We start from the raw sequence: 17192 nt of genomic DNA on the forward strand, positions 1-17192 counted from the left end.
CGTGCGATCGCGACGTCAAGACCGAGTGGAAGGAGAAAACCCGTGTGTGCATCACATCGTGCACGACAGCCGCCGACGCCGACAGCAGCTGATCACGGACCTCACATTGCCAGGTGGTAGGGTCGTAATGACTCAGGTGGCGGTTACAGAAGCCTTTGTAGATCAATTTCGCCGGTTTTACGACGAGGTGAATACAGAGGAAGCGGATGGGCACGACATACTGCAGAACGTGTCTCACACCCTCGACGATGCAGCAGCAACGACGCTGTTAGCTGGACTTACGAGGGACGACATCGAGGACGCGCTTAACAAGGGAGCACTCAACAAATCTCCCGGGCCAGACGGACTGCCGCTCGAGTTTTATCGGAATTCCGCGATCTAATGATGCCCCGATGGATCACCATGTACCAAGAACTGATGACCCCCGGTTCCCACGTGCCGCCTGGATTCGTGGAAGGTCTCCTCCTACCGATACACAAACATTCCCGAGGTCGGACGGTCGAGGACTGCAGGCCAATTATAATGCTCAACGCGGACTATAAAATCTTCGCCAGACTACTCGCCAGTCGCATAAAGAATGTTCTGCCCCTACTCCTTTCCATGGAGCAAACGACACAGGGCGGAGTGACCAACATGCAAACGGCAACCAGCGAGTGCAGGGATTTAATAGCCATAGCCACATCCTGTCGCTTTCGAGCTGCTCTGATGTTCATTGATTTCGACCACGCCTTCGACAGAGTTCACCGTAAGTTCCTCCTGTCCGTTATGGCCCGCATGGGCTTCCCACCTGGCTTTCTCGACATCTTTCAGCGCCTTTCCCGTGGAGCTGCATCCCGTGTATTGGTGAATCGACGGATTTCGGGTCCCTTTCCGATCCGACGGTCAGTTCGCCAAGGATGCCCACTCTCCATGATCCTTTACGCGATCGCACTCGAACCACTTGTCGGAGGGTTGAAAAACAGGCTCTCGGGCATGTCATTGAGGGATCACACATTTCACTGCAGGATATATGCTGAAGACCTTCTGTTACTCGTCCGATCTGGTGACGAGGTACGCTCGGTGATACAATGGATCAATCGCTATGGATTGGCAGCGAGCAGCCTCATGAATGTGGCCAAGTCGGCAGCGATGCCCATTGGGAGAGGTCTACAGGAGGACGCTTTAGCACCACTCCCACTAGTCAACAAGATCCGGTTCTTGGGCATAACATTTATACAGGATGTTCGCCGCACGGCTGCCGTGAACTATGCACGATTACTAAAGGCAATACGCACAGAAGTTCGCCGGAACCTACTTCGACAGATGGACTTCCTACTGCGTGTGGAATACCTCAACCTTCACGTGGCGACTAATATGATCCACATGGCTCAGGTCCTACCGATATCGACAGCGATGGCACACAGACTGCAAGCAGCGTTTGGATATTACCTTAACGCCGGACACCTATTCAAAGTCCGTGTGATGGCGGACTGGGACTTATAAATGTACCAGCGAGAGCTACAGCGTTATACTTGTGCACAATGATGAAATTGTGGACCCACAAAGATGCTTCCCTTACGGGATATCTGTTAGAGGAATTGCTGCCGGCGTCTCTTTTGCCACCCGTCACGATTGCGCACATTACACCCTCACTCTCGCACCTCTCGGCATTTATTCTTAAGTATAGTTACGTGCACCCAGACCTCCCTAACACTCGAACTCTCAGGGCGAGAGACGTTTACCGGCTGCTGCTAAGGTCCATCCCTCGCGATACGATTGAGAGGAAAAGCCCAACCACCCTATGGCCTGCAGTGTGGAGAGCGGTCCAGAAGCCGTTTCTCCCCACGCGGGTACGAGCAGCGTGGTATCAGGTGGTGAACGGTAAGGTTGTAACAATACAAAGGCTGCACGCTATTGGGATGTCGGATTCCCCCCTTTGCCCACGTTGCCACCTCGTGGGTACTGACGAACACCGTTTAACATGTGGATCTGCATTAGAGGTATGGCTGCTAGTGCAGAAGATCCTCGCTTGCTACCTACGTATCGCGCCTCGCACAATTGAGCCACGGCTCCTTCTTTGTACAGAGGATACTTATTTCCCACCTGCGAAGACTCACGCTCTCACATGGTTTAAAGGCATGTCCATATATTACCTCTTTCGAGATGATGAGAAAATGGTACTTGATTACTGGCAATTTCTCCAGGACAGTCATAGCACACTTGAGTGTACACCCAAATACCGACAACTGTTTGCGAACTACTTGCGCAGTGCCTTCGATAACACCCCTCACAGTTGGGGAGTACCGAGCAGAGGACGACCGCCGCCATGGAGCTCCACACGCTGCGAAATGTTTTATCAGTTTGGAACATGGAATCTGTACGCAGATGAGCCATGCACAGGGAATGGCGTGCCAGATTTGGTTACATTTTTCTTTCTTTATTATTTATCATCATACTATTAGTTTCGAATTCTATTTCATAGTTTAGAAGGAACTCTTGTTCTGTTGTTGCTACGAATGTACATTCTACTTTTGTTTGCCGTAACTGAACGACGCCTTTTTCCATATAAAAACAAACGTTTGATAGAGAAAAATATACAAAAAATAAAATTTAAAAAAAATAAAGAAAAAATAGCGGAGCGGCTAAGGCTTTCAAAAAAAAAGTGGTAAGATTGCAGTTGTACTCTGAGGAAGTGGAACATGTTGATTTACTGATTATTTGAGATGAGGAAAGAAATTGAAGAATTTTGAGAAGAATATTTTATTATGATTATTTTGATAGGTGATAAAGACGATTTAATTTAAGGTAATTTATTTCAAATTTTGTAGTTTATTGTGATCTTGCAGTTACGCATTCCTGGTTCAGACATCCAGAGACTTGATTGTAAAGAAAGAAACAGCCATCAGTCTTTATCAGTTTAAATGTTTTAGATATTTAATGTCATTTTTTAAGTCTACTTACGTTTTTCCACTCAAGAATTGTAATTTTTTGTGTATTAATGTTTGTGAAGCAAATAAAGAGAGATTTTCAGTATAAAGAAAAAGTTGGTAGAAAAAAAAATGGTCAGCGCGACGGAATGTCATACCAAACGGCCCGGGTTCAATTCCCGACCGGGTCGGAGATTTTCTCCGCTCAGGAACTGGGTGTTGTGCTTTACTTATCATAATCATTTCATCTCCATTGACACGCAAGTCGCCGAAGTGACGTCAACTCGAAAGACTTGCACCAGGCGAACGGTCTACCCGACGGGAGGCCCTAGCCACATGGCATTTCCATTTCAGTTATATCGATAAATGAACCCATAGCAACCGGAATACCAACATGCAAAACAACAACGCATCTAACTTATGCACAAATCTAATAATATTTACTGACGTGATTTATTATGTATCTGTCAACAGGTAGGAAGCGCATTTGTAGTAATTTGTTCGTAGTTCCTACGTTGTGTAAATAGATCTTTATGAGTTCCCTCAATGTGTGAGTCACGGATTATATAAAATCTTGCCATGTTAGCTCCATAATTCGACTGAAATGGTTTCCTGACGGTTAATATCCCTGTGAGTTTGATTTTTAGTGAGCTGATCGGCACTTGGTTTGGCTTGCAATTTGAGTGCACTTGAATTTATTTCAGTTCTGCTGTGATACGAGTGTTAAATACATGGGATTTTGTTTCATGGTAATAAGACATCAGTTATCATGACATAGGTATTGGCTAGGTATCTGGATTAAGTGGAGATTCTTCACTGGTGCAGGCAGCTACATTATCGATGCTCACTTTTGAATCTATTGCCTTCACTCCGTAAATAGTGACCTGAAAGACCTAGTCAAAGCGGATCACATTAAATTTAGTTCGTTCTGTCTTTAATGTAATAATGACTAATTGCCGGAGGAGATGTACAGGGTGTCACGGTTTAATCTATGCAGGCCAATACCTCTGGAGTGGCACATTTTTGCAAAAAAAAAAGTTGTCAGTTTTGAATGGGGTTATGGAGCGGTTACCTCGAAATGACCTTGAACCCAGTTTTCAATGTCAAACCTGGGTCAAGTTTATTGTTGCAAATGGTAATCCCTATTTTTTATTCCATATTCGTAATCTACGTGAAAAAATACACATTGCTTGTAGGGTACAATTTTTTCAAAAGGCCATTGGTTTGTCGCCAGAGGGCACTTCATTGTAACTTTCCCAGGTTACCAATATCTCGCGAGACCGAAGCGAGATCGGGAAAAATTTTCAATGAAAATCGTGTATGATTTCTGAACTCTGTCCACTGGCGAAATTTTCGTGAACTTGAAATGGCCTTGAAATTCTTCAATAGGGATTAACCTGAAAGCAAATACCATCGACATTAGCGGAACCCACTGTGCACCGCGTGGAGGTTGCCCAGCGACTTCTCACATCGTTAGCCCTGAAAAGGGCTGATTAACATAGTTCTCAGTAGAAATTTAGGATCCCAGATGCTCGATTATCTGCCCATTTTGCCTAATGCACCATTGCACTCTCTGTCGGAAACTGGACTCGACATCATTCAATGTCTGACGGGTGACTGCCTACAAAGCCAACCACAATCCTTTCTTTCATGTCTTCTAGCATCGTCGGGGGAGTGGAGTACACCTTCTGCTTCAAAGCTCCCCACAATAAGAAGTTCAGTGATGTTAAGTCTGGCGATTTTGGCGGGAATTCATGAACTGCACTACCGATATCAATCCATCGATACGGGTAAGTTTCATTCTGACAGGTAAGGCCTGACGTGCAGGAACGCCGTCATGTTGAAACCACATATGTGCTCGTATTTCTAGGGGGACATTTTTTAGTGAAGGAAGTACGAGATTTTGGAGAATATGAAGATAGCGCAAGCCGTTCAGCGTTTTACCAGAAAACACAGGACCTATCACGCAATCTCCAACTGTGCCCGCCCAGACATTAATTGACCACCGTCTCTGTAATCGGTTATGTCGTTGCCAGCGAGGATTTGCTTCCGCCCAGTACTGTGCGTTATAGGGATTGACTCCTACCATGTTGTCGAAGTTTGCCTCGTCTGTAAACATAGTGCGTGCGAAGAAAAAGGGGGTCACGACGTATTTGCGCATCGGCCAACCGACAAAATGTTAGGCGTCTCTCAGGATGCCCAGGCTCAATTGCTTGGGTGATATGCAAGCGATATGCGTGGAATTTAAAGTATTCCCTGAATCTGACGAGTCGAAAGGCGAAAGGTGTGGCTCTTCAACGACGATAGCACGAACTCCCAGCGCAGTCGCCTCTCTCGTTCAACTCGTCTTACCAGAGACCTAATTGTAACCTTCGTGGAATGACGTGCATCGGGATAACTTTTGGCATAAAATCTTTGCGCGGCTGCATAATAATCGCTACATTCGTCAACAATTTTTATCATTCTCTTTATTTGTAACGGCGTGTAATCAGCAATTTCGGAGAGATTAAAGAAGAAAAATAAATTACACTAATCACTTTTACTGTTATTGATTTTCTTAGGTTTTTCCTTAAACGAATCTCGCTTCCCACGCCCGGGTTCCCGGGTTCGATTCCCGGCGGGGTCAGGGATTTTCTCTGCCTCGTGATGGCTTGGTGTTGTGTGATGTCCTTAGGTTAGTTAGGTTTAAGTAGTTCTAAGTTCTAGGGGACTGATGACCATAGATGTTAACTCCCATAGTGCTCAGAGCCATTTGAACCATTTGAACCTTAAACGAAACATGCAGCAAGCTTGTTGCAGGGCAATTGACTTATTACAGTTTATGCGACCCGTTTGTTTATACATGATCGCAGTTGTTTACGACACAACGTGAGACCAAAACACACAGAATTTAAGTTTGCTCATTCAGAAACTTACTTAGGTGTCTAATGGATGTGTGTCTTTCAAGATGGCACCGTTATCGATATTGACGTAAATAACAAAGTAATGAAATACCCCACGATAAACCTTCCTTTTCAGAATGGAGACAAGGCAAAAACGGAAGACGGGCTCGTGAAAGTCGATTGCGAGACAAGGTGACTCAGATAAATTTTTCTCTTTTGGACTCAATACACTCGTGTTGAGAATAATTTTGCTTGTACGGATTTGGAAAAATTTCACTTCGCAGGAACTCATTAGAGCCTCGTGAGACGAGATGGTTCTGAGTCCCACGAGGCGAAATTCATCAGAATTCGACGAGGTGGAATTTTTGTAAACCCCTTAACACACATTTTTCTATGCCCATAAGACATAAATTTATGAGAGTAACGCCAGTCAAGAATCATTCTAAGTGAGCACAGGCGGCTCTGAAGGGAAAATTTCTCAGAACCTTCAGTCATGATTTCAAATTTCCCGAGAATGACACTTACCAGTTAGCCTCAAAACTCCACTCTTGTCTTCTCTGATAGTGCCGGCACAATCACAATGACGGTCACTGACTCGGCACCCTCCAAGTGGTGCACATTTGGTTCCGCCATTGCCGACGGTATTTACTTTGAGGTTAAACCCTACTGAAGAATTTCAAGGCCATTTCAAGTTTACGAAAATTTCGCCAGTGGACTGAGTTCAGAAATCATACAAGATTTTCATTGAAAATTTTTCCCGATGTCGCTTCGGGCTCGCGAGATATTGGTAACCTGAGAAAGTTACATTGAAGTGCCCCCTGGCGACAAACCAATGGTCTTTTGAAATAAAAAAAGTACCCTACAAGCAATGTGTATTTTTTCACGTAGAATAGGAATATGGAATAAAAAATAGGGATTACCATTTGCAAAAATGAACTTCACCCTGGTTTGACATTGAAAACTGGGTTCAAGGTCATTTCGAGGTAACCACTCCATAAACCCATTCAAACCTTATAACTTTTACTAGGTACTTTTTTGACAAAATTGTGCCGCTCCAGAGATATCTACCGGTATAGATAAAAATGGGTTACCATGTATATCAGAACGCTGTGCTTGGTAAGCACAAGAGTGTTTCATAGTTTGTGAGGAGGGGGAAAACTGTCAGAACGGTTAGTAGATCTATTTATGTTTTGTGTGTTTTGCTTTGGATTCTTACGTATTTCACTCACCATAGGGTGAATTATTTCCTTGGATTTACATGGCCAAGTTTCAGTTGGCAAAGCAGACACCAAAAGTTGAAGTTGAGAGGGAGACGAAAGGTTCGCAAAGAGGGCAGGGGCGTTAATTAAGTGACAAAGAAGTCGGTGTCTGAGGCGTATTCGTTAGGTGGATCGACAAGCGTCCTTCAGGTGTGCCTACAACGTAAAGATTATAAGAATTGTGTTCCGGTTGGAGCTTCAATGTACTGCCTTGATGGGAGTGTACATACAAATGTTGGTATATCATTCTACTTATTACATCAATGGGAAAGCCGTTCGGAAGGACGCGCCAAACCAATACGTCGTAAAAAACTCTGCTATTGCCAGTATTTAAAAAAGACATAAATGATGAAAGAACACTATTAACAAACTCGTAAGTCTCCTAGCAAAACACAGTATGAGCTAAAGAGCGGGAGGAGGGAGGACTGTTTAGGTTAGCTTACAGTGGAAGAGCACGTGATGCCCGACGATAACAAACCTGGTACTCATCGTCACTCTTGCACACAAAACAGTATCCGATCCGATCTTGCAACTGTAAATACGAAACCGTACCAAATGTATTTCATCGTCACTATTTCATTCATCTGACACTTTAACTTAAATCTATGAAAACTGTTCCGGCGTAAAGTCAAGCTCCCGCACACCGGTCAGGAAAGCTAAGGCAGAAAGGTCTGTGAAAACAACGTCAGTCAGATGCACGCGGACCGACTCCTCTCTAGGACGAAAACCCGACGGCAGCGCCCTCTACACGAAGAGGACATCAGCGCCGCGCCGCCTGGACTCGGCCCAGTTAAAGGCTAGCCGTTCTACGACTTCCACAGTGGCATCAAGAATAGGCACCAGCTTAGGAACTGTATGACTTCTCTTGTATTAGGAACTATGTACACTGAAGAGACTTCTTATTTGTCTGTCACCATCTGCTTGCGACTCATCATTGTAAATTCTCAAAGTATTGTCATTTAATTTTCTGTAGTAAAATTCATTAATCCAATTTGCTTGAATTATTGTCTACCGATCCAAGAAGCAGGTTTCCTGAGCACCCCATATTTGACGAGTGGGCAGCATACAACAAAAACATCCATCATACATGTGACTTGTTGTAACATCAAAAAGTGCGCCAAAAGTATCATGATATTCATTACAAATAGGAAACTTACGATACTGTAGGTAACTAATACTCTTTACAACATTAATGAATTTACTGATACGAAGTTTACTGTGGAAATCCGTTTGTTCATTGAGTACATGCGTATCCTCTTTGTTTAAGTGAATAAATGACGTTCATCAGAATTGGTTTGTGTTCCTTAAGGGTGTCATCAGATTAACTCCTGTCGCGTAATGTGTAGCTGGTCATTCTTATCAGGAATGGCATTTCGGCGCTCATTAGTCTCCGTTCTTCATCCCTAAGTAGCGTGCAAACTTCAGTGCCACACAGAAGGGTAGGTTTCACCAGGGTGTTATTTATTTCAAATCTGATGAGCCGCTGAACGAAAGAGAGTCTGATGATGCTATTTATTAGGCCTGTGAAGTTTGTGATTTTGTGTTGCATATCGTGTTCGTGAATGTTGCTGCAGTTCTACCTTAGCTGTCTGGGTGTGGTTATTTGCTTGAAGGTTGTCTTGTCTATTGAAATTTTGATTATCTTGTTGCCTTTCATGATGAAAGCTATAACTTTGGTTTGTTTGAGAGCGCCCCCCCCCCCCCACATCTTGTACATTTCTACAATTGTGGGCAGATCATACGCTCATCTCTGTACATCATCCTCTTCTGCAAGAAGTAGCCGGCTGCCTGGGAACTAACGTCTTATGGTGAATTTGTCTTGATTCTGCCATGGTCATTTTATCTCCATTCACTGACGATTTTATTGTGTATTGTGTAAACCACCTCCGGATGCCCTGTAAAAAAAGCGAAGTTTTTGCTACTGTTCAGATCATAGAACTGAATGACAGAGCTTGTTCTCATTGAGATCGTTCATGGTAATATGATGAATCTAAACACAGATTATGAATAAAATGTTTATGGACTATCGTTTAAACAAAGTGTGTCAGGTAAAAATTCAGCTATGTATAACAATTATATCAATGTTGGTTATTGTATGTATTGTATTGAATGTTAACCGGGGTCCTAGAAATGACGAAGAGGTTCCGGCCCCGCCGCAGCCGCAGTGGTCCACAACCCCACGACAACTACCGCTGTCCACTTCACCCCTCCGCCGCCCCACACCGAACCCAGGGTTATTGTGCGGTTCGGCCCCCGGTTGACCCCCCAGGGAACATCTCACACCAGACGAGTGTAACCTCTATGTTTTCGTGGTAGAATAATGTTGATGTACGCGTACGTGGAGAACTTGTTTGCGCAGCAATCACCGACATAGTGTAACTGAGGCTGAATAAAGGGAACCAGCCCGCATTCGTCTAGGCAGATGGAAAACCACCTAAAAACCATCCACAGACTGGCCGGTTCACCGGACCTCGACACAAATCCGCCGGGCGGATTCGTGCCGGGGACCAGGCGCTCCTTCCCGCCCGTAAATGTTCGTTATTACTATTGGTTAATTTTAATTCACAAATTTCTGTCTGAAGCTACATATGTTCTGTTATTTAACAGTGAGATTGATGCAATAGAAGTCGCCATACAGGAGGAATAGATAAATAGTTACATTAACTTTATCACACCAAAAAGCCAATCGACCCTTTGAAGACCATCTGTTTATAAAAATTACAAGAAACAGTGCTTCTGTCCTATCTTTGTTGAGTTCTCTAATCTTAGTATCACGCAATAGACGATTTACAGACTTAACAGATCACGCTACGTTTTGTAATTTTAAAGCTGAAACATTTTCACCCGCTTTAAGTGATTGGAAAATTTTTATTTACCAAGCATGCTTGAAATAAAAATTTATTACATTGTATAGAGAGAACTATCGCCAGAAGAATGTTGTAGCACTGCTGAGGAGGTAGAAGCAGAGCAGAACCAACGTCCTATCAGCCATGGTGGCCCAGACCTCCGTGGGAGTCGTGGTGGCCGGCGCCACCTTGGTGGTGCCCTGGGCCACCGCCTTGGTGCTGACCTGGGCCACCGTGGTGCTGGGATCCGCCACCGTGGTGCTGGGATCCGCCACCATGGTGCTGCGAGTGCTGAGGGCCTCCGTGGTGGTCAGGCACAGCGCTGGCCCAAAGTGGCGAGACGCACATGGCGGCGAGCAGGAGCACGGCCAAGACCACCTGCTCAACACAAAAGCTACTGCTACAAAACGGTTGAGTGGGGAAAGAAGAAGGAAAGAATATTAGAGTCTGGCGCCCCGACGATGACAAGGTCATTAGTGACAACGCAAACTCGAAATGGGATAGCATAGGTCTGGAAATCGGCTGTACTCTTTTAAATAGACTTTCCCAGTTTTCTACATCAGCAAAGTATCACGTTAAAGGCCTTTTATCCCTTAAAAACGGATGAATGCCGAAATGCGTAAGGATTAATGAACAATAACATAGAATTGTGGACAAGGCAAAAGTTTTATTATGAGGGGTGGTCAAAAGAAAAGGTACGAAACATCAGTGTGGGTATAACTGAAGTATTTATACAAAAGTAATCACCAGAGGCCTGATCACAACCATCCCACTCTTTCACGAGTTCTTAGAAGGCGAGTCGCCGCGCCGGATTAGCCGAGCGGTCTTAAGCGCTGCAGTCATGGACTGTGCGGCTGATCTCAGCAGAGGTTCAAGTCCTCCCTCGGGCATAGGTGTGTGTGTTTGTCCTTACGTTAAATAGTGTGTAAGCTTAGGGACTGATGACCCTAGCAGTTAAGTCTCATAAGATTTCACACACATTTGAACATTTTTGGAAGGCGAGTCTTCTACTTTGTCCTTAATTTAGAGGTCCGAGTTAAAGCGATTCTTCTGAGATTTTTTTCTGGAGGATCAAACACATGAAAGTCGCAGAGCGATGTGTCCGGGCTGTAGGGCGGATGCTCTTGCTGATCCCTTTGGAACGTGGCCGTTATGCTTTGTGTGACCTTGGAGACTAGTGGAAGCGCGTCATCGTGGGGCAAGACCAGGCTGTTTGCTCTTCAAAATGGTTCAAATGGCTCAGAGCACTATGGGACTAAACTTGTGACGTCATCAGTGCCCTAGAACTTAAAACTACTTAAACCTAACAACCCTAAGGACATCACACACATCCATGCCCGAGGCAGGATTCGAACCTGAGACCGCAGCGGTCGCGCGGTTCCAGACTGTAGCGCCTAGAAACGTTCCGCCACTTCGGCCGGCGTTTGCTTTTCGTAGACATACATAGGCCGCTTAGTGTCTCATAGTACACGTCATTGTGTACGGTTTTTGTGTGCCATTGTTACAGTACCCATTTTCTGTTGAAGTCATGAATTGTAAGCGGGAAGAACAATTTCTGACAAGCCTCTGTGTGAACTCGAATCTCCATTATCTTGCTTTCACAGTCTACTGGAGAAATATGCTTAGGAGGAATCAGCATAAGATTATCCGGTTGTCACCAGTTGATCCCGCCCTATATCTGATGCTATTTGTGAGTTTGGCAGTAATTTTACAATACCCTGCCCGTGTTGCGAGTGCTGCGCTGGTTAAGTTGCGTGATGGGATGCAACCTCTGCATATCGTGACATTCCCGTTTTTCTGTCCGGGTTGTTTACCAAGGAGAAGCTGGTTTTACAGCGCCTCAAGATCCCTGCCTGAACTATGCTGTGGCATACACAATGCCTGAGTCCTCCGTAATACTACTCCTGCATCGACGACCCTGCTAGTAGCTACGCTGCCTCCAGAAAAGCCTTCGACTTTGTCGTAGCATGCAAACCCTCCCACCCAGCACTGAAGGTGTCTTCAATATGGCGATATCCCTCTTCTTTTTGTAGATGATATTGTCATTATTTAAAAAAATGAAGACGACCTCCAAAGACCAGTATACTGCCTGAGTGAAATTTTGTATTTTAAGAAATTGACGGAAGAGAGGTTTGAAAACTCCTGGCAGAAACTAACAGCCCGTCACACATCGTAAAAGTAATTCTGCTCATATATAATATGATATTGCAGTCAGAAATGGGCTGCCAGAAAGGAAGCAATTAGACAAGCATGCTGCCTCTCACCGCTTCTGCACAAAACACAATAAAAACATCAGTGAACGGAGATATAATGACCGTGGCAGAATCAAGACAAATTCACCCTAACACATAGTTGCCAGGTGGCCGACTACTTCTTGCAGAAGAAACGATGTACTGAGACGAGCGTATGATCTGCACACAGTTGTAGAAATGTACAAGAAGGGGAGAGGCGTCCTCAATAAAACCAAAGTTATAGTCTTCATCATGAAAGGCAACAAGATAACCAGAATTTCAATAGACAACACAACTATCAAGAAAATAATCACTCGGATAGCTAAGATAGAACCTCAGCAACATTCAAGAACACGATACGCAACAGAAAATCACAAACTTCACAGGCCTCATAAATAGCATCATCAGACTCTCTTTCATTCAGCTGCTCATCTGGCTTGAAATAACACCCTGGCGAAACCTACCCTTTTGTATGGCACTGAAATTTGCACACTCCTTAGGGATGACGAACAGAGACAAATGAGCGCCGAGATGCCATTCCTGAGAAGAATGGCTAGCTACACATTACGCGACAGGAGTTAATCTGATGACGTCGTTAAGGAACTCAAACCATTTCTGAATAAGCTGCACAACTGCAGAATATCTTGGAAAGATCATGTATTTCGAATGAACACCGACCGGATGCTCCGAAAAATCCTCATATGCCAGACCAGCAACCTAGAGGTAGAAGATGTGCTGGGAGGCCAGGAGGGGGATGGACTAAGACCGTAATTGGCCACAAGCCCCAATACTGAGTAGGAAGAAGAGAGAAGAAGATTCTTGACAATTTCAGAATTTGTACTATTGAAAAAACACACTGTACAAAAAAAGGTAAACGCAGGGTACATACCGTATAACACCGTCTCTAACACTGACAATGGTCTAATTCACAAGGATGAGAGTCTACAAGTTTCTGCAGGTAAGTCATGTCCAGCTGAACAAACTGACAGATGGTTAGGCCTCATATACCCACCAAATTACGGGTATGTTAACTGCTGCGTTTAACCCTCTGTTCCAGATAATCGCAGGTATTTTCCATGGTATTAAGCTCGGACGATTCAGCGGGACAATTGAAGTATGACACGCTGCCTGTTGTCATCTTCGAATGCGTGATTGTACACAGAATGTTCATCATGAAGATACTGGAGAAAACGCGAATATTTTGCTACCAAAAATGGTGAAGTAAACATCGTGGTTCATGTTCACGTCATATAAATGAGTGGGCGATAGTTATGGATTGAATAATACGACTAAAACATTACAGAACCGCACACCAAGGATTGAGGTTGAAGGCTTCTATGAGTAGTCGTACATGCGACGGCTTACAACATTCGAAAAGCGACAAAATCACAACCTGTCACGCGGTAACCTTCTTCAGAGCTGTTACTGTCGGACTTGAAGAGATTATCGTTGACTAAGAAGGTCACTTGTCTTCGAACTTTTTACGACCTATGTGCCTGAGCCGAGTTGTACGGCTGCTACTGGTACAAAACATATAGCGTATTCTTTCTAGGCGATGGTTTATGTGTTGTGTGCTGTTTTAACTGAGTCATCAGTCTTCTGACTGGATTGATGCGGACCCCACGGATTTCTCTCAGAGTAGCAGTTACAACCTACGTTCTCAATTATTTGCTGGATATACTCCGATCTGTACTACAGGTTTTGCCATCTACACCTTCCTGTGGCATCATGGAAGTCATTCCCTGATCTCTTAACAAATGTCCTATCACCTGTCCCTTCTCCCTGTCATTGTTTGTTTCACACATATTCCTTTTCTCTCCCATTCTGCGCAGGATCTCATGCCTTACCATGTTAGTCCACATTATTTTCAACATTCGTCTGCAGCAGCACATCCCAAATCTTTCGATTTTCTTCTCTTTCGGTCTTCTCACAGTCCATGTTTCTTTACCACAAAATACTGTACTCCAAACGTACATTCTCAAAAATTTCTGCCTCAAATTAAGGCCTATTTTTTGGTATCAGTAGACTACTTTTGCCCAGGAATACCCTTTTTGCCAGTGCTAATCTGCTTTTTATGTCCTCCTTGTTCCATCATTTGTTGGTTATTTTGCTGTCTAGGCAGTAAAATTCCTTAATTTCTTCTACTTTGTGGCCATAAATCCGGACCTTAAGTTTCTCGCTGTTCTCATTTCTGTTACATCTCAATACTTTCGTTTTTCTTCGATTTACTCATTTACTCGCAATCCTCATTTTGTACTCATTAGACCATCCTATTCAGCAGACACGCTATTGTGCTTCACTTTCCCTCAGGAAAGAAATGTAATTAGCAAATCATGTCAAAAAAAAAAAAAGATCAAATGGCCCAGAGCACTATGGGACTTAACTGCTATGGTCATCAGTCCCCTAGAACGTAGAACTACTTAAACCTAACTAACCTAAGGACATCACACACATCCATGCCCTAGGCAGGATTCGAACCTGCGACCGTAGCGGTCACGCGGTTCCAGACTGTAGCGCCCAGAACCGCAAGGCCACTCCGGCCGGCCCGAATCGTGTCAGTGATGTCCTTTCGCCCTGAATTTTAATCGCACTCCCCCAATTTTCTTTTATTTCCATCATTGCTTTTCGATGTACAGATTGAACAATAGGGGCGAAAGACTACATCTCTGTCTTACACCCTTTTTAATCCGAGCACTTTCTTCTTGGTCGTCCACTCTTATTATTCCTTCTTGGCTCTTGTACATATTGTATATTACCCGTCTCTGCCTATAGCTTACTCTTACGTTTCTCATTTCGAACATCTTGCTCCATTTTACACTGTCGAACGCTTTTTCCAGGTCAACAAATCCTATGAATGTCTTTTGATGTTTCTTTAGTCTTGTTCCATCATCAAGCGCACGTCAGAATTGCCACTCTCGTGCCTTTACCTTCCCTAAAGCCAAACTTATCGTCATCTAATAAATCCTCAAACTTCTTCTTTATATTATTCTTAACAGCAACTTGGATGCATTAGTTGTTAAGATGATTGTTCGATAATTCTCGCACTTGTCAGCTCTTGCAGTTTCCTGAATTGTGTAGATGATATTTATCTGAAAGTTGGATGGTCTGTAGCCAGCCTCATACATTCTTCATACTAACAAGAACAGTCGTTTTGTTGTCACTTTCCCGAATGATTTTAGAAATTCTGATTAAATGTTATCTATACCCTAGAAATTCTGATGGAATTTTGTCTATACACTCTACCTCATTTGATTTTTAAGTCCTCCTAAGCTCTTTTAAATTCTGATTTTAATATTAGATCGCCGATCACTTCTAAATCGACTCCTGTCTCTTCTTCTATAATATAAGACAAATCTTCCCCTCACAGAGGACTCCAATGTACTCATTCCACTTATCCGCTTTCTTCTCTCTATTTAACAGTGGAATTCTCGTTGCACTCTTAATGTTACCACCCTTAATTTTTATTTCACCAAAGGTGATTTTGACTTTCCTACAAGTTGAGTCACTCCTTCCGAAAACCATTACTTTTTCATTTTCTTCACATTTTTCATGCTGCCATTTCATCTTAGCTTCCCCCACTTCGATTTTATTTCATTCCTCAGTGCCTTGTGTTTCTGGATTCCTGAATTACCCTGACCAGTTTTGTACTTCCTTATTTAATCGATCTGCTGAAGTATTTCTCCTATTACCCTTTGTTTCTTCGCAGTTAGCTTCTTTGTAGCTATGTTTTTCCTTCCAACTTCTGTGACTGCCCTTTTTAGAGATGTCCATTGCTCTTCAACTGTACTGCCTACTGAGCTGCGGCATGAAGATGCAGAAGGAATGTAAGCCACTGCATTGAAGATACGTATCGTTTATCCACAGGACTTGTGGTCTGTAATTGAAAAAGTGTCATGATGCTCTCCATTGGCAAAAGATTCCGGAATAGTTCCCCATTTGGAACTCTTGCACTCGTATAATCAGCAAAAATCTTCAATGATGTATCCGAAAACATCTTTGTGAAGTAGCGTTGGAGAATGGTGTAGCGAGTGCCATATGGTAACGAGGCTATGTATCAGGATGTTGTTAAAGAGGGTAGAGGGCCTAATATAGTAATGAGGTTGCGATATGATATCAGACTACATTAAACTGTGTTACAGAGTGAGACATACAAAATCTGTGACTTAATCTATCAGAATGTCAGAATGCACATCTTGGTATAATGTTCTTGCTTAATGTTACAACAGCTCTCTCCTCAAGTCTTTAATGTAGCAGATTTTTAACGTCATGATTTGGAATTCTAATTCTGATACATGAACTCCTCTGAGAATTCAGTAATAGTTTACCCAGGGTGCGCAAATTTTTGCTATTTAAATCCACAGAAAAGGATAACAACTAAATTAGATGAAAAAGCAAACTGCAAAAGGGACAAATATTAAAGTAGTCGGGCAGCATTGGTTAGCTGTAACATTTTCGCCAACCCCTTACCACATGTGCCTCCCGTAAGCATGATACCTCCGTCGGTCTTCTCAAATATATATCCTTTGGCGCCATACTATACACACTACAATGGACCTGCCGACGGTAAATAAGTACTTGAAGGTATATTACAGTTTTTTGTAGTACAGGACACACATTATAAACTTGTGGAACTACCAGCAGAACGTAGTATTTTTGCACCACATCTACGTCTGAAATATTTCAATGTCCCGTACAAGAACTGACAAGTAGCAAAATCTAAACTTCTTGTACGACTTCACAGTGAATGCAAATTTACAGGTGTTTGCGAAAGCGCGCAAATACCCGAGAGATAACTTACCAGATACTTGTTCATGATGCTGATGTTGAAAACAGACTGCACTTTTCTGTTGAGTTCTGTCTGCTTATATATGTTCTGCAGCTCCTGGTGCGCATAACAAAGCTGTTGCTTTCTCAGAAAGCCACTTGGAATGATTAGTTTAAACTAACTTTGGGGAGAGGACCGTGATGTGAGTGAGTTTTTCCGAAGCACGTTCGGTGCGTGACGTCAATCTTTTTCGATGGAGTGCGGGAGCTGAACAAACAATGCAACAAGGTCGCTGAGGCTCCA

General features: G+C 43.5%; 1 protein-coding gene across 1 annotated transcript; it reads right to left on the minus strand.

Moving 5' to 3' along the window:
- Positions 1–9895: 9895 nt before the first annotated feature.
- On the minus strand, positions 9896–16969 carry LOC126267549 (uncharacterized). Its single transcript, XM_049972854.1, has 2 exons — positions 16923–16969; positions 9896–10271 (listed from the first exon to the last, which is right to left on the minus strand). The coding sequence occupies exons 1-2, from the start codon at positions 16935–16937 to the stop codon at positions 10032–10034; spliced, it is 255 nt and encodes an 84-aa protein (XP_049828811.1). The 5' UTR covers positions 16938–16969; the 3' UTR covers positions 9896–10031.
- Positions 16970–17192: the final 223 nt, after the last annotated feature.

This window comes from Schistocerca gregaria, chromosome 4, assembly GCF_023897955.1.
Source record: "Schistocerca gregaria isolate iqSchGreg1 chromosome 4, iqSchGreg1.2, whole genome shotgun sequence".
NCBI lineage: Eukaryota > Metazoa > Arthropoda > Insecta > Orthoptera > Acrididae > Schistocerca > Schistocerca gregaria.